Source organism: Molothrus ater, chromosome 2, assembly GCF_012460135.2.
Source record: "Molothrus ater isolate BHLD 08-10-18 breed brown headed cowbird chromosome 2, BPBGC_Mater_1.1, whole genome shotgun sequence".
Lineage (NCBI taxonomy): Eukaryota > Metazoa > Chordata > Aves > Passeriformes > Icteridae > Molothrus > Molothrus ater.
Genome location: NC_050479.2, coordinates 111,264,713 through 111,286,569, shown reverse-complemented (window position 1 = coordinate 111,286,569; position 21,857 = coordinate 111,264,713). Strand labels below are relative to the sequence as shown.

Sequence of the window (21,857 nt, the reverse complement as noted above, 5' to 3'; positions counted from 1 at the left end):
TGGGACTTCACAGATCTCTTATTAATCTTCTGATGCAGCAATATGCAGTCAGCAAAACTTCATTTTTGTTTGTTTTATTCTAAAAAACACTTTGTTACAAATGGTTTTAAAATATCATACAGAGCTGTTCAGTTTCTTGGAGTGCTGTCTCTCCACTGGCTAAAAATAGAAAACGAGAAAACCCTTTCCACTCTGGCACAGTTTTCCTGGGAAATCACGTTCTTTTAATGCCCCATTCTGTTTGCTGGATGGAATAACCCCAGCACTGGTCCCAAAACCAACATGCTGCCCCAGCAACCAGCACTTGATCAATAGGGCCAGCTGCTGTGTCCCTGTAGCAGGGCTGCAAGGCCTCTGTGAGGGCACACATGCACTTAAATATTATTGTTCCATGCAATTTCCTTCTTCCCTGATCCACACTGACTGCAGAGGGGCCTGAGAGCTGTTGCTATCATCCTATTCCATTATAATGTGCTGCTTTCTCAGCCTTTAGGCTGCTTTACCGACAGGAGTGCTCCCCTGGGAGGCTCCTGTGTCCCTCCTGCCACCCTACACTCTTCCTATTTGGGTGCCAGAGAAGATGCTGCTGCCTCCCAGCCTCTCCCCTTAGGGGGCACAGAGCATTTCAGGAATTGCAGTTCTTCTTAGCTGAGAGGCTGTGGTGGGCATAAACACAGCGAGCACAAGCAGCCTGTGACCAACCCAAAATGGGTAATGTGAGCAGTAGCTGCTACTGTGTGACTGAAGACATTCCCTCAACCAGGCTGAAGGAGATTAAAAAAGAAGTGGCACAGCTGTGGGGAAGAAAAGCAAGTACTGAAGTGAGCAGATGTATTATCAGTCTCAGAAAAAAACAAACCCTAAAAAAACCCCAAACCAAAAAAACCCAAAATAATCCTGGAAGGATTACAGAAGGGGATCAAAGCAGACTCAGCACTTTTGGAACAAGGAAGTGCTGAATCTACCTCTGTGAATACTTTCTGTGGGTTCCTAAGGATGACATCCCAGGATGTCTGGCCAGGCAGCTGGTGAGAGATAATTAACAGGGGCTCAGTTGTGCAGGGCTGTGCAGGCACCCAGCTCATCTGCTGGAGGATGAACCATCCCTGTCCCAGTTGCCAAGCACATCACTGATGATGGCCCCATCACCAGCACATGCTGATCTCTGTGAGGTAGGTAGGGTAACTCTGCAAGGATCAGTTATCCTTTCAAGGGCATGTCAAAACCTTGCCATCAACCTGTAAAACCCAACCCCAATAAAGATAAACTCTAAGCTATCCAGAAATGTAACCCCCAAATCCCAGTACCTGCTTCTGTCAGAGAACACCTAATACCCCAAGTGCTATCACCAAGCTGAGAAAACATTTGCCAAAGGGGCAAGTATTTACTAGCTGAGTGCAGCTCACAGTCTGTGTCCTTTGCCATGACCTTTGGTAAAAAGTCCAGTAAGGCCTCTCATTGACTGAATGAGATTTAGGATCATTTTGAGACAGGTAGTAACTAAGTCCTAAATGCTAACATCCCTCCTCTATGCATGACTGACCACTCCATTGAATAACCTTAATCCAATATGCTGCTTAACGTTCTTGTGGTGACAATATAACCAGGTCCCAGTGCCTGGAAGCAATGTCCAAGTCAGCCTACTGCTGACTTCTCTGTAGTTCTGCTGTGAAAGGTAAGTATGAGAGAGCAAGAAATAAGTTAATACTGATCTTCAGATTTCCACAGTGAGCCAAAGAGAACAACAGACAAGTCTCTACAGTTCTGTTTTCAGCTGTCCAGAAGTGATCTCGCTGTAGCTCTTCTTCCTTTTCACTTTGTAAGTCAAGATTTGGGAATATTCAGACAGCAGATGCTCCCAGTAGCAAGAGATGTCCTCCATGTCCAAGTGCTCAGTGATGAACTGACGTCCCCTAGAGACACACAAGGCACAGTCAGGCCTGTTTTCCAGTTCCTACAAGAGTCATTAGTTTTGGTTTGGATGTATATCAACTTTCACACTTGTTTCAAATGAGAAACATGCAGTGCTCTGTACTGTCTGTTTTAATTTTACAGTTTTCATTCATGCTCACAGCTCTGACGCTGCAGTGCTTTTGCTATCCTCAGGATGGTATTTGCTATCTGGGATAATAAATATCAGATTTCACTTATCACATGCAGCTGGAGCAGCACTGATGCATGCTGCTTCAGACCAGCCTGGATAGATAATGGTTACAGTGCAGACACAGCTCCCAGGAGCCAGCTTGTCTCATAGTGAGACGAAAGCTCCCAACCTCTGCCAGCTTTCCATGGGGTTCCTGACATGGGTCACATGTGAGCCAAAGAGCTAAGCACAGCATCCTGCCCTCTGCTTCCCTCTGCTTGCTATCATGCTCCAGCCCTCCTGCTGTTTCTGCAGAAGATCAGTTATACTGCATCCTACTAATACTGGCTTGTCTTTGATGGGCAACCCCTTCAAAAGCAGTGTAAGAAAATGTTTTGGAAGAAGACTGCCTAATAGCCAGGAAGGACATACTGCTTACCTCTCTGAAATTTCTTGTGCTATGGCATCATTTTCCTTTACAAACTGCAAGAGCTCCCTAAAATGAAGACACACACAAAAAAATTTTTGAAACAACTGGCTTAGTGGAGAACATCACCCCTTGGCTAAATTGTTGGGGAGGGTAAGGTTAAGTCTACAAGTGAGTGAAGGTGCTGCTCACCTCAGAGCACAGAAGAAACTTCTCTTCTTGATTGTTTCACATCAGTTCTGGACAACATCCTGAAATCTGGGAGCTAACACATTTTTGGCCCACTGATAAGTTCTTCTTCCCCCTTATCTCTGCTGCCCACTTGCAAATTTAAGTGTCTAGTGCCTGCTGATTTCAGTGAGAGTGAAAGACTTACTCCAGTGAAACTGCACTCCCCAAGTAATATCAGCAAAGGATTCTCTGGGGGCAGTGATCAAAAGGCCATGAGCTCCAAGAGTCCTTGGCTGGTGCCTTGGAGTGGAGGCACTTCATGGCCTAACACAAACCATCCTCCCTTCCCAAAGGCTTCCCCGTGGTATGGAATGCCCCATCGAGTGCCTCAGGCCCCACACCTGGCATCAGAGAGGTCTGACCGCACGGGGATGTAGTGGACCCAAGGCTTCAGCTGGGGGTAGAAGAACTCCAACCACTCCTCTCCGACGTGGAAGACGAGCGAGCCACACAGGAAAAGGTGCTTCAGGCGGAAACTGGCCGCCACTCCCCGGAAATTAAACAGGTACCTTTAACAGGAGGAGCAAAGAGAGGCACCTGATTACACATCTTGTGTCAGGAAATGCACGAAGGTGTGCTGGTCTCCAAGCAGCAGTGAACCTTCCCTGGCAGGCAGCAGCTGAGCAGCACACCGGTCACTAAAGCAGAGGAAAGGTATTTATCTGAAGCTGCTCACAGGAAAGGTGAGCTGAAGTTAAGGTGAGTTTCTGCTGTCTGTCAAAACTCAGTGAGAAATTCAAGGTGTAAGGCTTTACCTCTGACAAAGGCACCTTCCCATGACAAACCAAGGAGCCCGGTGGACAACTGCCAGCAAGGCATGGAAGGTCACAGCATGGATTCTGTGACCCTATGGGGTCACCCAGAGGCTTTGTCAACCACAAGGAAATTTTTCCCAATTCTCTCTTGCCTTGCAGTGAAGCTTTTCTGTTCACTGTTGTGCTTTGCCACATCAATCTCAGGTTATTTTTTCCTCTAGGATTCTGCTTTAATCTGAATGTAATTGTTTGATATTAACTTGGGAATGCAACCCCAAGAGGTTAAATGGGACAGCATACAACAGATGGACTTCGCAGATAACAAAGAATCCACAATTTTGTTTTCAGTATTTTCTGCCAAGTCAGTAAAGTGGGCTTGACTGTGGCAAGGGGATATTTCTCTTAGCAAACTGTATCTCATAGGGATGTTTGTTTGCTTACTTGTTTTCTTTATCAAACCCACATTTCTCCTATTATATAGAAGTATAGAAAGCTGTTTTTCCTACGGGTAAACCTCCCCAGAACATAACTGATCTTTGAAGTCAAATATTTTGGGCTGGGGGAAGAGAGTTCTTCCTTTAATGAAGCTATTTTGGGTGAGATGGAGCTTAAATATTATATATATTTTGGGCAAGATGGGAATTACAGCTAAACTTAGTTCAGCAGCAAATAACAGGGAGTAAATCTGAAATCACTTTGCATCCTTTGTACTACCTAGGATCTCAAGGCAGGGACGAGCAGCTCACTGTATAAGGAACTCAGCAAATACATGTAGAGATGTAACAAGAATGTGAGATGTAACAAGAATGATGGTCTGGAAGCAAGGAAATGCCTCTGTCCAATTCCAGACACAGCTCCCAGCATCCATGACCCCAGCCTGCTGTAACACCTACACTGAAAGAGCAGACAAAGTTCATGTTGACCCTACCACCCTGGGCTGCAGCAAAAGTGTGTGAGAAGGTCTCAGCCTACACCATATGATGGGCTGGGGAGCACCAGAGTTGGGCAGTGTATGTGTAACAGAAGGGAGAAATCTGTGCTTCAGTCTAGTGAAATACAAAATGAGACAAGTCAATCACATTTGCACAAAAACACAGATTCAGCCAAATGACTGAGCTCTTATATCAGCAGATTCTGGCTGGCAGAATCACAACTAGCAGAAGAAAAAGCAAAACATCTGACACACAAGTGCATACACACTAAGAGTTTATATTGCACATAGAAACCTGTGAGAGTGTTACACCAAAAAACCCTCATTAAGTAGTTAAAGAATAAAAACCCTTGTAAATCAAAACCACATTCTCCTAAACAACATAAAAAGTATGAATTAATACTGTGTCTGCTCAATCAGATTTCAGGTTCTCACTTTTACTACATACACCCAGTGGCAGCACTTGTCAGGCTAAGCTCCTAAATTTTCAACTGTCTTATATCTGCTCACAAGCTTTCATATCTACAAGAAGCTGGTTGTTGAATTAGACCTTAAAATAAAATGAGACCCTACATCATGCCAGGAAAGACTAACCCACAGCCCTTGAACAGCTATACTAATCAAAACTCTTACTTGTATTTGCAGTGATCAACCAGTGGAATTTCCTTTGCAGGAGGCTTTCCTAAGGTGTCCTTAAAATAAAGAGAATTTAAAAGCAAAGCAAAACAAAACAAAACAGTAAGCTTCAAATGGTGATTTAACTTGTTTTCCTTCTCACTTAGAAACAAAGGTAAGGTGTTAAAAGCTTCCATTCCCACTTCTGAGAAAACCTTCTCTGGTGGGCTGTTAGAAGGATTATAAAGAATTCCCAGCCCTTCAAACATGAAAAAAAGCTCAGTAAATTACACACTGCCTGTAAGTGAATGCCAGCACAAACACATTAAATGATAATGTTTTGTTGGCAGCTACAGAGTAGAAAACAGCTTGGGACAATGGACTGTGTGAAGCCAAGTGTAACTGGATTAGCCAAGACTGTCTGGAGAGAGCTGGACTGTAGACTAAGTAAGAAACTAAAAAGTTATCAGCAACAGTTATCAGAAAGTTATCCACAATAGGATCAAGAAATGGAGCAAACAGAAAAAGGTTTGAAGACTGACAACACCAGAGAGGCAGCTCAGAGACAAGAAGGGGAAGGGCTGGCCAATTTTGTTGTTGTGGGAGAGGAGGAGATTGGCAGAGATTCATTTTTTTCTGTGTTCTCCTTTCCTTGAACAACAAGCGTGGAAGGAAGAAAAGTGTTTGGCCTGCCAGGCTCTAGAGACTCCTTCCTTTCATCTGTCAGAGAGGTGCAGCCATCAAGGGAACTACAAACCTCCCCCACTCTAAGGATCACCCACAACTCTCCAACAAGATGTTTCTCTCCCATCAAAGCCATCTTGCAGTGCCACCCTTTCTGGCCTTCACACTCAGAAGACAGACAAACACCCACACACCTTTTCAGATTTCCAAGCCTGGTTTTTAGTGTACTCAGCATCAACAAGTTCTGGGTTTTCTCGGGACAGCAGGATGAGGGGATCTCTCTCAGGGCTTGTTCTGAAAAAGAAGTGCTGTCACTAATTGCCAATCCCCATGACTCAACACAGCTAACAGACTACAGGACTGGAGGCACTGCTTCTTTCTGAGGCTGACCTCCCTGTGTGCCCCCAAAACACTGTGAAGTGTGTACCACAGTGTATTTCTGGCCAAGGGTATATTAACAGAAGAGAATGAGTTATGGGTACCAAAATAATTTGACTGACTATATATTTAACAGTATTATTTAAACAATTTCCAGGACAAATCCTGCTTCCTTTATCCTGATGAGTGCCAAATGCTTTAACTCCCACCTTAGAGAAAGTTAAAAGATGCTCAGCATCTTCAGCAGCGATCCCTCTGACAGGGCTTTAAAACACTGCTGATAAACAAGGTTATGACATCCCTGAGACACATTCCTCATCAGCTGATGAGCCTACCTGGAAAGCCATGAAACCCTTCCCTATCGAGGGACAGTATAGGGTTTAACATTGTATAACAAAGTATAGGATTTAACATTGTCTCAAACTGTCACTGGAGAGAGGCCAAAAAAAATCTTCTCTTATCCCCCACCACTCAGGTAACTTAAGGCCAGAATACTTTTCATTCAGTGTGGATCACTTGCACAGCAAATAAAGCATTCACATTGGCAGGAAGCATGAACAGCAATATTAAATCTTTAAATTTATATCAAGCACCTGCAGTTCCCTTCACTGAACAAAACAAGCGGGCTCCTGAGGTGACAGTTTTAGTCATTAAGAAATAATGTGGCAAATCCATCATAACTTCTGCTTCCAATATTAAGTGATTATAATAAACTAGTTGCAAATGGCAGTTCTTGTGGAGAATAACTAATAGTGCAATGCTGTACAACAGGTCTCACTTTCCTTACTTTTGGAAAATACACTCTTAATTAGGGTTTAGGCCTAGCAGGCATGGAAATTTCTATATACAGAGAGCTGTCACAGCCCCTGTTGGTAGAATCATCTGTTGCAGGAAAAAATACTCACCTGGATCCTCGGAAATATCCCTTAGAGATTTTTTTCTTCCATGGCCATTTTTCTGCAGATCTGAAAATATTTTTTACACATGGCAATAAATGATTTAATATAACCATGAAACAACACTCTCATCAGATTTCACAGCATGGTGTCTTTTTCTGTTCTTCATTTTTGATGGAAATCACTTTCTTCATTATAGCATAAAAAAACCCCTCAGCCAGCTCCAATGAAACAGGTTTTCCTGTAAATATTGTGTTTAAGGCAACATAATATAGGCTACTTTCCAGAACACCTTTCAGGCAAAACAATGTATTACACACAGCTCCCCACCAAACCTTGAAGAGCATTAAAAGTTTACCTAAGCTTTGAATCCACTTTTTGTGCAGTGGCTTTATTTTGCTGTAGTGAATATGGATAATGAAAAACGACTAGAGAATTTCTAATCAGTCATTTCCCACTACAAAACAAAACTACCAATCAAGAAACAAAAAACCCACCTAGTGTTTTGCACTTAAAACACAAGAGTTCATTGTTTTTACTAATCACTTTCATTTTAAACCTAATCAAGTCCTTCAAAATAGCTGTTAACCTGGGGTTTTTTTCTGCCAGTGCAGTCACCTGCCTCACCACTTCTCAGGAACTCTGCCATACTTTTCTGCTGCACCTGGTGGAACGTGCAGGTCCTGACCCTCAAGCTGATCTACCTGTGCATGTCAAGCTTTGCATCTCCTTATAGTGAAAACACAAGGATGAGTAAATGCTTTGCACCTCCATTACACTACAACACATCAAGCTTTAGCTATGAATAATCACGTGGATCTTCAGATTTTGAAGAGCAAAAGATTCAACTTTGCATTCAGATGTCAATTACACAGAGGTGGTTTTTGCTGTTTTGTTTCTGTGTTCACTCATTGTTGCACACTTGGTTTGTCACTCTCCATGGGAAGCAGCCCCTTACTCTGCTAGTAAGTCAAAAGATCCTGCCAAAAGGAAGACTCCCAGCCAGAAATGTCTTCTGTTTAGCCCAGTAATGACTCTTGATTCCTAGGAATGGTTCCAGGTTTTTCTATTGCACAATGACGCTCAAGTAAAAGCAGATCTAAAGAAGGCTTTCCTTTAGCCTCCCAGTAGCTTATACAAACATCCTGGATCATTCCTGCAGTGAAAAAAACACAGCTCCTAGAGAAGTAGTTGAAAAGAAAGCAGAATATTTCTGTATGTCAGGGGAGATTTCTGCAGGCAAAAGATAACTGTTACTTTATTGACAAACCTGCTCTCCCCACACCCGATAGCAATCTGGCCCTGACAGCATGAAGGATGTGCATAGTTTGTCCTCTGCATTCCTTACTAAAGGGTTGCAAACAGAGGAGCTAATTATAACTTCCAGTGACATCATCCAAGGTTTCCATGGAGAATTCCCATACAGCAGTTAGGCTGTAGGTAGTTCATGTGAGGCAGCAGGACAGATCACAGGCCAACAGACTTATGGTCTTGGACATCAACACTAGCCCCGTGCAAGATGGATTTTTATCTTCCATGAAACCTCCCCCCACACATAACCATTTCCAAAACCTACCTTCTGAGGTCCTCTCTCATGAGGTCCCAGCGCCCTAAACCTGTTGGGTAAATTGGCCAAACAGCTGGTCCTCCTTCCCAAAATGTCCAGGCAGGATACATGATGTCATTGTATTCAGATGTCTTGAGAAAAAGGAGAGTAAAGCAAGAATGAGAGTAACATCTGCTTTGGTCTACTGACTGAGCCCACCAGTAACAAATATTCCTTCTGGGAGTTCTGTTTGCTTTCTCCATTATGTGTCCAAAAGAGGCCAAAAGAGCTTTGCAAAGAAATTTGCTGGGCTTACAGAATCACAGAATTATCAGGGTTGGAAGGGACATCTGGAGATCATCCAGTCCAACCCCCCTGCCATAGCAGGATCACTTAGAGCAGGTTACACAGAAACACATCCAGGTGGGTTTGGAATCCTCTCCAGAGGGAGACTCCACTCCTCCCTGGGCAGGGTTCATATGAAGACAGCTCAATAATGAAATGCTTCAATGATTTTTAAAAGGCTTTGTCTTGCAGTGTGATGACACAGAACTTTCATGTAGAAAATAGCAAAAGAGATCCATGATGCAGCTGATTAGTAAATAGCAAAAGACCTGAGTTCAACTCACCTTTCTAAAGACTTGTGCCTATGTGTAGCAACAAATGTTTTCTTCTGATGACAAGTCAAGAGGCATTATTACCTCCTCAGAGATAGAGGCACTTAGAGACACTTTGTGGTTAAGGTTTCTAACACTTCAGTTCATTTCAGACTTCCTAGAGATCACTTAACAATTCACTGTAACAAATATCCAGGTCATGTAAGAATTCCAGTTCCTCACTCCTGTTTGGTTGCTTAAGTCCCCATATATTATCAGAGGGAAGACCAGCACTTGAGACTAAACCCTTCCATGAAACCAGACTATGGGCAACTTCCTTGCACTAGCAGTAAACTTCCTACACCATTATCCATCTGTCTGTAACCTGGAGATACTGGAGAGTCCAAGCCCACTGAGGCAGTTAGGAGCTTAGTGCACATGACTTATGAACAGGGCTGAGGAATGGGTTTGTCAGTGCACAGGAAGAAGAGGCTTGGGGGAATGTAAATCTCCGACTGCCTAATGGAGAGTTCAGGAGGAGGCACACTGTTTTCTGTAGTGCAGGGCCAGAATAAGTGGCAGCAGGCTTTGATTACAAGAGGAAGAATTCCAGTTAGATAGTGGGAAATGTGTTTTCATTCATCAACTCTGTCTGTGGATGCCCTGTCCCCAGGGATGCTCAGATCTGAGCAGGATGCAGCCCAGAGCTGGTCCTACTCTGAGCAAAGGTGCTGGACTGGGTGACCTTCTGAGGTCCCTTCCAACTTGAATGATTGTGTACTTCTCCGTCTTCTCAGTCCTGCTACAACCAGGCACTGGTAACAGAGCATGACAGCTCCATGATCAACTTTCTGAGATGCAGAACAGGACAATATTTCAATCTTTTATACTTCCAGCTTTAGAAAGCAATGGGACCAGCACCCTGAAGTCTTCCCAACACTGGCTGCTGAAATGTGAGCTGTGCCTGGGTCACTGGGTTTCAGTTAAGATAGGGTTGAGGTAACAGTTCAAATACTGGACAACAGTGAGTGCAGAGCTCAGTTTCTTGCAGGGCACTCAGGGGCAGAATGATGAACATGGCTGCAAAGATTAAACTCCTGCAACCTGCTTTGGAAAAACTTGGGTTCTGCTGGCTAAAGTTAAGGTTGTTCAATGGTCAAGGGGCAAGACAGCTTGGTTTTACTGCTGCATCCAGCAGCAAACATGGTTATTGCCTGTACTGAAAATTTAGAGACAGTTTTAGGACTGCCACGGAGTAGGCAATAGTTAGGGATCATATTATGGTTCAGATTGCATGAGCTGAAGACTTAGGTTCAGAGTAAGATGCTGCAAGTTAGCAGAAACAGAGTTGGGTTTGAACTAGCAAGACCAAATAGTTAATTGCTTCTCCTTGTATCTTACTGTCTGCTGGAGCTCAGCCAAGAACAGGATTTGTCATGAAAGTGCAGGATTTGGGCATACAGGGCGTACACCAAGGCAAAGCAAGATTAGCCAAAGCTTGAGGTGTAAGAGCGTTTTGCTGAAAAGGATGAGACACTATGCTACAGTCAGGTCTAATAGTGAGAGAGGTAGGAGAAGATGCAGGAGGGCTCTTGAGTCTGGGAACAGTGAAGCAAAGAGCAATTGCCTCCATGCATGTGTGCATGTCTGCATATGCGTGCACATTTGCAGGTGGAAAAGGGAATCCAAGAGAAAAGGGTTCAGAGAAGGTGACAAAATTATAGAAAAACCCATCTGTGGCACCACAGAAAAGGACTAAAATATTCACATTGAATGAGATTACTGTATGACCACTGACATGATCAAAAATCCTTAATATAGCTGGTAAACTATGGCTACAATTTTAACAGAGGTATTGTAGCAAATGGGAGGCATACTGGCACATATCCCACCCAGGTGTGTATCATTCCACTGCAACAGAGGTACACTTTTTGACCTGGAAGAGGAGCTAATGAGGGGAAAAGCTGATTTATCAAATTGATCTGCAAGTCTGTCTGTCAGAAAACTGGAAGCAAAAGGAAACACAGGGCAAGAAGGAGCAAGCAATTTCAATGCACGGAAAATCTGCAGAGAACCATGCTCAAAAATATGTTCCCAAGAGAAAGAAGAACATGCACATCTTGGAAATGCTCAGCTTTTGAAGGTGTGTGTACCTTGCTGAAGGAGAAGACTGGGATAATGGGTTTCATCCACTTGGGAACCTGGGGGTAGTCTCGCACATTGATCACCATTTCCATGTCAGGGAGGCGCTGGATGATCCCCAGAATGAAGTGCTCAACTCCACTGCATCTGTGGAGAAATGACACATGGCAAAACAGCTATAAGGAGGCAGGCTCCTGCAGTCTCTTGCAGGCCTTCCTCTGCCCAGAGGCAGAAGAGATGGCGAGCCTAAGCCATACCATGATGCAAACTGGGAACTGCCTACAGCAACCTCCAAGTCCCACTGCAGTATGGACACCAATGGGGCAACACATCCTATAAAATCTGGCCTGACCTGAATTTCTATGGGATTCCACAACCAACCAACCCTTTGTACACTGAAATGAAACAGTGACACTTTCCTATCGATGCATATAAGCCTAACAGTTTATCTTCTGGGTTTCTCCTCTGATGAGGAATTCAGACCTCTGAAATATCATTGTACCCAATAGCTGCCAGCTTGGCAGTGTTGGAAGTATTCTTCTGTCACTGTCCCAGCTAGGGAGAGCAGATCCTCTGCACAGCTCTTACCTTGCAGGGAACATGCAGTCCTGCTCACGATACAGTCTGTTTTTAATTATTTGGTAGTGGGTCCCGAGCTTCCGGCTCACCACGTCTGCCATCATCTCCTTGGAAATGCCACCTCGAAAAGGAGCCAGGTCCTGCTTCCAGACACTGAAACAAAACCATCAGCCACTATTATCTACCACAGGGAGGATACTGTGCATTAAATACTGCAGTGTGCAGAACAGGCTTCTAGCTAAAAGAAGCTCCATGCAGCTTCTAGGAGCTCTGGTGTGAGAAGTTAAGTCTTGGAAGTTCCTCAGAGGTTCACAGGATCAAGTTTCACACTTTTACCTATGTGCTGTTTGCCTGAACACAAAGCCCAGCTCTAGTTACTCTCTCACAGAAGTACCCGACATACCCAGGCAGGTTTTGGGTAAAATCCTCCAGCTCACTTCACCCTTGTGCTCTGGCTCTCCATAAATGATGGGGCACACCAAGACCAAATTCCTCACAGAATGTCACGCTGTGTAAACATTAAAAATGTAGGTAACAGTCTAGTTGCATGAAATACCATCACCCAGGAACCCTGGGGGAGTGAAAGCTGGCCCAGGAGGACAGGCCTATGCAGCACATGTCCTGTGACTTCTGCACACCACCAGCGAGCTCCAGGAACACAGTATGGAAGCACAAACATAATGAATATAAGAAAACACAGAAGAAGGATGCAACTTACATAAAATTACTCTAAAAGTCCTGTGATCTAACTGTTTGGAGCATGTAATAGACAGTGTCAGATTGTAACAGCCAAGGAAACATTCTTTGCTTTTAGGTAGACATTGCATCAATGTTTCAGTTTAAGAAAACACTGTCAGGGTGATCCCACTGTGCGAGTGGTCAAACGCTGGTACGGGTTGCAGAGAGAGAATGTGGAGTTTCTTTGGCATATTAACGTTGAGATATTCAAAACCTGACTGGTCACAGTCCTGGCAACCCTACTTGAGCAGAGGGGTTGGACTGACGATCTCAAGAGGCTGGACTTGATGACCTCAAGAGGTCCCCTCCAACCTCCAGAATTCTGCTATTTCCTAATCGGGTAGAGAGCAGTAAAACTGTGTCAGGAATTGCCACTGTGCAGATAGTCTGGCCACAACAGCATGAGCAGTCTGGTAGGCATGCAAACGGGATGAGCTTGAGAACAGGAAGAGAGTTGCAGTGCCATGGCACATTCACAGCCATCCTCACCTCATGTTACTATTGCCTGTCATGTTCTGCAGCAGATTTTTGGAGGTTGTAACCACTTGGGAAGGTGTTTGGCCCAAAGGTGGGCAGGAGCTGGTGGGGTGTATGTTTAAAGATTAGGATATGTCTTTAGGCTGTATCTGGATTGGAACTTAGGCAAGACTGGAAAGCTCAGCTAAAAAAGATTTCATCAATATTTCAAGAGCAATGAATATCAAAAATTCCAAACAGAGAGTACAAACGGTAGCTCAACATGACTCATCTGATTTTAAAAGCCAGTATAGTACTCAAACCCCAAAATGAGGGAGCACATCTGATACTTTTAAATAGGAGGCTTGAAGTTGGGCATCTGTGTTTTTGCATGTGAAATCCTAATCCTAAAGGCAGAAGGATGTGGTAACTCCTAAAGTCCTTTCCTTCCTTTAAATAAAAATGGTGATTAAAGGTATCAAACCCCCTAGTCCCACTGAGTGAGAAGGCAGAGGTGGGCTGTTAAGAGAAATGTCACCAGCTATGTGTATGGTTTATTGTGTGGTCTATATGAAATGCCAACACACTGTACGTTCAGCTGCAGAGGGTAACAAGGTGTGGGACCCATAGCTGCAGATGTGACACTTTTGGGCCAAAATATTCCCTGGTTTATCCAAATCCACCAGTGCTGCCGAAAGTATTCCCTCCTGAGACCTGCACAGTCAGTGAGTATTCCCTCATGTCCGGAGACCTGCACAGTCGAAAGGAAACCAGTCTCACCTTTGGTGGCAGCTGCAATTTTCCTTTACACACGGCTCATAGGTTTCCACAGCTTTCTTAATTTGCCCAATTATCGCTTTCCACTTGGCATCTAAAACACACAGGAAGGAAAAGCCAAAGGGTTCGATCCGCCCGCCAGCAGAACGAGCGGCGGGCTGGGGAGGCGGGGAACGGGCAGCGGCTCGGGCGCCCCTTCCAGCCCGCGTTCCGCCCGCCGCGGGGCGCGGCGCTGGGGAAGCCGCCCGCCCGGCCCCCGGCTCCCGGCCCCGTCCCGCGGTCCCGTCCCGCCGTGCCGCCGCTCACCTGCCGCCAGGGCGGGCTGCAGGCGGCACAGCGCGGCCGCCACGGCCGCCACGGCCCACAGCGCCAGCGCCGCCCGCCCCGCGGCCATGGCCGCTCCGCCGCACGGCCCAAGATGGCGGCGGCGCCCGCCCCGCGCGGCCATGGGAGCTGTAGTTCCCGCCCCAGCGCTGAGGGGGCGGGCGGGCACTGGGACATTGCCGTGTCGCGACAGAGTGGCCTGTCGGCACTGCCTGTCGCGATAGATGGGGCCGTGCTGCACAAGCGGCCGCTGTCCAGACAGGCTCTGAGCTGGGATAGCCCCCAGGTATCCTCCTAGGTCCGCCCTCAGAAGCCGCCAGCCCCGCACAGCTCCGGGTGCCCTCACTCCCTCTCCGGCTGGCCCTCGCTCCCTCCGGACAAGTTTGGGGAGAACTTCCCCCAGAACGCCTGGATTCATCAAGCACTTGGTCCAGCCTGTAAGAGGCTCTTTCTCCTGGCCCGACCACTCGCTGTTGCCAAGGCCTGCTTCAATTTGAGCATCTAAAGTCACAAATCTGATTGTTACTATATAAAGGTTCAGACTGATTTGTGCCAATTTCTTCGCAACTTCAGGGCTGTGGACTGCAAGGAGTCATGGAATCATCAAATTGTTTGGGTTGAAAGGGACTTAAGGCATTATTTAGTTCCTGCCATGGGCAGGGATGTTTTTCACTAGACCAGGTTGCTCAGAGTTCCATCCAGCCTGGCCTTTAACACTTCCAGGGATGGGGCATCAACAGCTGTAGGCAGCCTGTTCCAGTGCCTCACCATCCTCACAGTAAAGAATTTTTTACCTAATATCTAATCCGAAGCCATGCTCTTTTGGTTTTAATCCATTCCTCCTCGTCCTGTCACTGTATGCTCTTGTGAAAAGTCCATCTCCATCTTCAGGTGCTGGAAGGCTGCAGTTAGATCATCCCTAAGCTGTCTTTCTTCCAGGCTGGACAAATTCAATTCTCTCAGCCTTTCCTTGTAGGAGAGCTCCTTCATCCCCATAGTCATCTTGGTGGCCCTCCTTTGGACTCATTCAGGTTGATGTCCTTCAAGGATTAGATGATCTTTAAAGATCCCTTCCAACTCAAGCTATTCCATTGCTCCATGAAAGAAGAGAACTGAGAATCGGTGGTTGAGCACCATCAACATAATGTGTTGGACTTGCACTTTGCAAAATGGTTTGTAAGAATGCAGTATTCAAAGCTACCCTCCACTTAGTGTTTGGTAGTTGAGTTTGGGTCAGCTCGGTCACATTCAGCCATCCTTCAAGAGACAGGCTTATCAGCTGGGTGCTAGATGTTGATGATGCTGATAAGCACCCAAATGAACGTAGGTCAGAGGGGCTGGGGATAAGCAGGTACCATCCAAACATGAATCCAGACCAGTCAATCAATGTTTCTTCCCAAGGCTGAATGTGGGAAGGTCTGTTCCATCTTCATGGGGTCTGTATATTTGAATATGAACACTAAACATTCATTTTTCTTAGCTTGGTGGCTTTAGATTTCAGGAAGAGGAGCTGTGGTTGCTCATTAATAGGAAGGAGCCTCATTTACACAAAGTTCTATAGGGTGAATTGATTAGCCACAACAGCCTCCAACTCCACTAGTCATAAAGGCCTCTTTTTGTGAAACTGAATTGGTCCTGTAGGTATTTGTAGGTTTGGGTGAGAAACGATTACCAGAAAACAGACCAAAGAGGAAAAGCATGTGCTGACAAGGAGCGTGAAGGTTTCCCAAGGACTGCTAAATTCCAGAGACCAGAAGTTCTACTGAATTTGCAAGAGCTGATAAAATCCAGGCACCGAGTCTGCTCGCTCTGTGCAAGGCTCCAAGTGAATATTGGGATCAACCCCTGGCTGTGTGACCGGAGGGCAGCAGCTCCTACAGGCAGAGTCTGCGGGATCCTGTGTGCACCCATTGAAGTAAGTCACTTTGAGGGACTTTCTGAACACTTGCTTGAAGGTGCTAGTGCCAGCACAGCCCTCTCTACCAGGGTTGTCCCTGTGAGGGAATAAGGGAATCTTTGTGTCTTTTCTGCTATTAATAGTAACAGCTTCCTAGAGTGAAAGCCTTGAGTAGTTCTGGCTGTCTCATCCTATACCCTTGTTGCACGGCCAAACATTTTTTTAAGCAAATCAGGAAAATTAATCCCTTCTTTCCATCTTCTCCTTGAGATCCTCTGTCTTCCTTTTGATTTCTGCATAGGGGTCTGCTTTCTTTCTTTTCCTCTACAATCCTTAGAACTGCAGTAGCCACAGGTTCAACTAGAGGCTGGTCTGAAGACTCCCCCAAAAGTGTGAACCTTAGTAAGGTAAAAACAAAAAATTGTCAATACTTTTAAATATCTATACTTGCCTCCACTGGCCTCACTCAGTCTTAGCCATCTCTACATCACTACTCCATCCATTAGTTCTAGCAAAGTTTTCTGTCTTCCCTCTCAGGTTCCAGACCAGATTTTCCTGCTTCTTTCCTGGCTGACTGAATAGAGACATCAGCACACTCTTCCAACACCATTTCTGTTTGTTTCTCACAGCTCTCTGCTAGTCTCCTACTCAGCCAGTAGAGCTGTAGTAGTTCACTCTGTAGCAAAGGTTATTTCGGGTACTTTCTCTGAAGCAAATAGTAGGAGTGGTAGTCAGCATAAATGTTTAATAGGCCCTGAGAGCTTAGACTTTAAGATGAAGCTTCTTTTGAAGCTACATTTACAGCCTCTGCTCTCCCAGGCTTTGTATAATGAAAGCACCCCAGGCCACTGTGGTGTGGTTTTGGCATGTGCTGTAGTTCCCCCCAAGCACCTTGGATGGTTGTAAGCCTCAGAACCCCTTGACTCTCACTTCAAACACAGCCTTTGCCTCACCTTCTCTACCTTCTTAATTTCCTGTAAATCCAGAGCTCCGTGCAGGAGCATCTGGCTCTGATCTTTGATACCCTCCCTCAAACACAGCCCCTCCCTCATTTTTTTTCTCTGCCAAATCAAGCATAAACACCCACAAATTTACTTTCATCCTGTTCCATGTGCCCCGAATGGAAAATCTCTTGGCTGTAAATCTGGTGTCCTTGCTTTACATATTCAACATAGGTTAGAAAAGGGTGCTCCAAGCTGCTTTTGAGATTGACTTGAAGAAAACATGCTTCCTACATGTTGAGTTTCTCTCAGAGCTGTGGTCTGGCTTTTCTTTGCTGCTATCTGCTTGAGCAGGGGTGGCAGTGAGGGCTGTTCTCCTTTAATTCATCCTTTTGTGCCAAATGGAAGTCCTAGGCTTCCTGAATTCCTCTAATAATGGGGAATATTTCCTGTGGAGAATGGCCATCTCAGCAGAGGGAAGAAGGAAAATGTACAGGCTGCTGAGCTCCAAAACCTGTGACTGACATTACCAAGGCTTCTGGGGATGGGTCCAGTCTTTCTCATAAGAAGCCACACAGCTTCTGGAGAGTCAAGATTGTTTCCTGTTGGTGAGCTCCTCGTGGAGCTTCTTTTCCCCACGGCTCTGAGCTGTGTCTCATAACATGCAGCCCTGTGGAGGTGTTGGACTGTGGCTGTCAGGATTCAGGGCTGGCCACAGCTGCAGTACATGGCTTGGGGATGTTTGGTATTGAATATTCAATTATTTTATGCAAAGGAGGGGAATTATAAAAGCGTTACAGCAACTGGAGCACTGCAGGGAAGTGTAGTGCCAGAACAGGACACCCAGTAAGGGTTGGGCTCATGAATGAAGGCTCAGACTAAGACTCTACAGGCTCTGCAGAACCTCAGGTTTGGACTGGGCAAAACAATGCTGGAGAGCCCAGAGTTGGGTTTTGATGAAATCCCATCAGAGGGTGCCAGTGAAGGAAGTCAGTAACCCAGCCCTCAACCCAGCCTGAGGATTTGTCAAAGCAAAGGAAACAATGGAGCTACCAAGAAACAGTGGGAAAGGCATCTGTAGCTCAAGCCCAAGGTCAAAGTTTAAGTAGTTGTGCATGCTGTGTGAGCAACACAAACCAACTACATCTGGTGCTTGGGAGAAGATGCAAGAACTGCACTGGGTTCACCCCTTGAGGGATTTGTATGTGTCAGAGGATTCCTGTGCTCATGACAGTGACGACAGTGTCATAAATTACTTTTTTTTCATATAGGCAGCCCCAAAGAGGAAGAAGGACACCTATTTAGTGTGAATTGAGTATGTAAACACACTTTTAAATATTGGGCCAGGAATATATCTAAGGCCTTTTATTTGTACCCCTTAAAAATAGTACAGATAAATCCATCTTTCTTGGAGTTAAGAAAACCTAGGACTCCTGCACAGAAGGATAAACTGAGTTCTAGTTCCTCCTAAAGACACAGCACTTGTCACTACCAGTGTCATTGCTGCAGCTACTATTTTTCCTGCAGGCCACCATCACTGGAGAATTCCTAGATGTCTGTGACTCCATAGACATTAATTCATGGGAGTTGTTAAATTATCGAAGCATAGAACTGTAATTGTGAGCATCTTGTGAACTGAGGGACTGAAGTCACCAGCACCCCCGCACAAACCAAAAACTGGAAAAGACAAATTTGTGGTGGTGGAGCATGGGGGGGATGTTTGGAAAGTAAAAAGCCCTTTGTCTCATCAAGAGGATGCATTCAATAATTGTACCCATTTGCATTTTGCTTTTGAATCACAGGACATCACCACAAGCTGAAATTGAGCACATTCCTATAGAAAAAGCATTGGCATTAGGCCATGGCTGTAAAGACTTTTAAAAATCTGTTTGAGAGGCCATGTTAACTAAAACTGATCATAAATCACTTTTTGCCATTGCCATTGGGGATCTGGCAAACACCTTCCTGCAAACAGAACGTCTCTTTCTTTAGCTACAGTTGTATAACTTGCAAATTGAATGCGAACCTGAGAAAGATTTAGTAGTTGCAGGCACACTCTCTAGAGCCTTTGACAAAAATTCTGTGGAACAAAGTCCCAGGCTAGATTATGGATATGTCAATTGGGGAAAACAAAATAGAAAAACCCAGCCTTGTCAGTTTTCAAATGAAATGCAGAATTTTATTGCTGGTGGTTTGCTGAGGACGAGACACTGCAGGATGTAATTAAGGTTCTACTAGAAAATGATTTGCACAGCTTATTCTGTCCCTGTTTCAGTTTAAAACGATTTAGATACCACTTCTCTGAGGCATGAAGAAAACTGATCCTTGAAGTGTTGCAGGAAAATAAAGACGCAGAAAGCCATTTAGAGCCTGAAGGCAGCGTGAGACATCTCTGCCTCCCTCAATAGTCAGAAACACAAGCAATGTGAAATGGAGGAGTAGTGCATGCTGGTGGAAAACACTCAAACACTCACCCTCTGGAAGGAACTTAGGGAAGCAGGCTGGCATCAGCTTGATGTGGGAATCCTGAGCAGCCATTTTCATATTGCAGGGCAGTCTCTGAGGGAAGACACTGCAGCCTTGTAAGGGAGCAGGTCGCTGGTATTTCTTATTAGTGGATTTCATATTCATAATAACCTGTCTGCCAATGGACTGCAGGTCAGTGCAGCCTTATTGTATCCCAGCTAATCCCTGGTGCCTAAACTTACCGCAGCAGTGGAAAGCAATGCCGAAACTCTGCCAGGAAGGGGGCAGTGTCAATCTGCTGCACTGCTGGCACTACTCAGTTGCAGTGGATTGGCACATCTGTGCTAGCAGAAACTGATATCGCAGTGAGGGTGGGTTTGTTGAGATAAGCAAACAGGGAAAAGTGGAACAAAAACGTGGTGTGATTTTGCAGCCTGGGATTGGCAGTGTTTCACAAGTGATGCTCAGTAACAGAGAGACTCAACAACTGAAGATTGCTCTGTGGAGACCTCATCATCACCTGAAGGGTTTGTTGTAGGCAGTGCATGCTATGGAGGAATAGATTCACATTTCCCAAATTCCACAGGCCAGTGGGAGAGTGTAAATTGCTGCTTTCCACGCTGGTGGTATTGGCTTAGAGTGGCTGTAGTCTAGAAAAGTAAGCAGCTTTTAGTGGGCTTTTTGCTAACCATGGGATGGGTTCTCCAGAGGACCTGGGTTAGAACATGGGACATCTGTGGCAACAGGACATTTCTTAGGTGAACAGACACCTTGTGGTGTAGTTGAACTGTGTCCCTGGGGAAGCTTTGGGGATCTGTGCCTTTCAGAAGCTCTTGGAGGAGGTGCCATTGTGCAGAGGCTTGTGTGAACAGCACTGATCAGAGCTCCAACAATGATCCATGCAGAGCTCCTTGGGGTTCCTGCTTAGGAGGCATTCCTGGACAACATGGAACATGGGAGTTCTCCCATGCTATTTTGTGTTCAGGTACAACGTGCTGAGCACTGAGAGGGCCTTGTTTCCTCCTAAAGTCCCAGTGCTTGTCACTGCCACTGTCCTTGCTGCAGCTGCTTTGCTTCCTGAAAGCCATCATCGCTGGAGAATTCCTAGATGTTTGTGACTCCACAGACATAAAGTCACTGAAGTTGTTAAATCATTGAAGCACGGAACTGTAATTGTGAGCATCTTTGTTACAACTTTTTTTTGCAGAGCTGCACAAAATTTTGTGCTTTTCTCTGTCCTAGCATTGGTTGAATGTAATAGAATTTCCTTCTGCTAATAAACTGAGGCATTAAGTTTCTAATTTAGGGATGGGATAAAATGAGTTGTGCTGTGATTTCTAATCATGGGAGAACTCTTCTAATGTGCACACATTCAGTGTTTGTTGTATAAAAATGGTTCCTTAACAATGCCCATTGCAGCTAATTTGTAACTACACAGTGTAAACATTGATTTCTAAAGTTTTTTAATAGATCCCCAAGCTACTTAATTATCACTTACTGACCCTTGTTTTCTAATGGTGATTAGTTTAGTTTCTTCAAACTTTATAAAAGCTGGGTCTCAAGTGGCAGTAATATGGACAATTTCTTATTCCATATTTAATGGGATAGAGGGTCTCCAAAGCATTACTAGATCATGTCTTCCCAGAATTAGGCTTTACCCTCACAGTGATAGCCCTCTTAGCTGGACATTTTGAATGTTCTATCTGGTTCAGCTAAAGCTTGTATTTAAATCAGGGAGAAGCAAATTCAAACCACAACTTTGGGATTTAAAAAAAAGTGGTTTAAAAAAATCACAACATTCTTGCTTATAGTAGGTTTCTTTCAGGTCTGGCACAGTTTTTGGTCCTATAAACATGTTGGATTCTTCAGCACTCATGTCTATATAAGTTCAGGAAAGAGACCAACCTGGTTTCTGAGAACAATTTGCCATGAAGAAAGTGTGTAGGCCAACTTAATCTCTATGTCTTGAACAGTTAGCAGAGCTGAACTTTCTTTTATTAGTCTTAGTCTTCCACTGCACTCAGCATTCCCCCACACTCGTTAACACTCATTGGCTGTCAGGTCAAGAGAAAAGCTGCTTCTGAATCCCTTGAGGTAGGAAATTGGAGAAAGGCTTTTGCTGATCAGAGAGCAGAGCTTCTGGAAGAGACTTCCAAAAGCAGAAGTTGGTTTTCTTGTCACCTCCCATCATCAGAGAACTAGGTCTGTTTTAAAGGGGTACAGGTCCAGAGACCCACCAGTCTGAAACAAGCAGTGAAACTCTTCTTCTTATCAAATATAATATCACTGAAAAGTCAGAAAACAGGACTGAAGGGTGCATTGGGATGTCTTCTAGCCCATTCCTCTATCCAACAGCACGGACGCCTCTCTCTGTCATTCTTGACCAACATTTGCC

At 45.0% G+C, this 21,857-nt stretch overlaps 1 protein-coding gene across 2 annotated transcripts; it reads right to left on the bottom strand.

Moving 5' to 3' along the window:
• Positions 1–58: 58 nt before the first annotated feature.
• Positions 59–15,944, bottom strand: POGLUT1 (protein O-glucosyltransferase 1). Of its 2 annotated transcripts, none has more exons than XM_036388827.1 (11): positions 14,953–15,944; positions 13,838–13,928; positions 11,873–12,016; positions 11,296–11,431; positions 8,577–8,698; positions 7,010–7,069; positions 5,921–6,020; positions 5,061–5,119; positions 3,083–3,250; positions 2,523–2,579; positions 59–1,913 (listed from the first exon to the last, which is right to left on the bottom strand). In XM_036388827.1, the coding sequence occupies exons 3-11, from the start codon at positions 11,965–11,967 to the stop codon at positions 1,757–1,759; spliced, it is 954 nt and encodes a 317-aa protein (XP_036244720.1). In that variant the 5' UTR covers positions 11,968–12,016; positions 13,838–13,928; positions 14,953–15,944; the 3' UTR covers positions 59–1,756. The 2 variants fall into 2 exon arrangements, with proteins under 2 accessions (XP_036244720.1, XP_036244712.1); XM_036388819.1 differs by lacking the exon at positions 14,953–15,944 and adding an exon at positions 14,141–14,233.
• Positions 15,945–21,857: the final 5,913 nt, after the last annotated feature.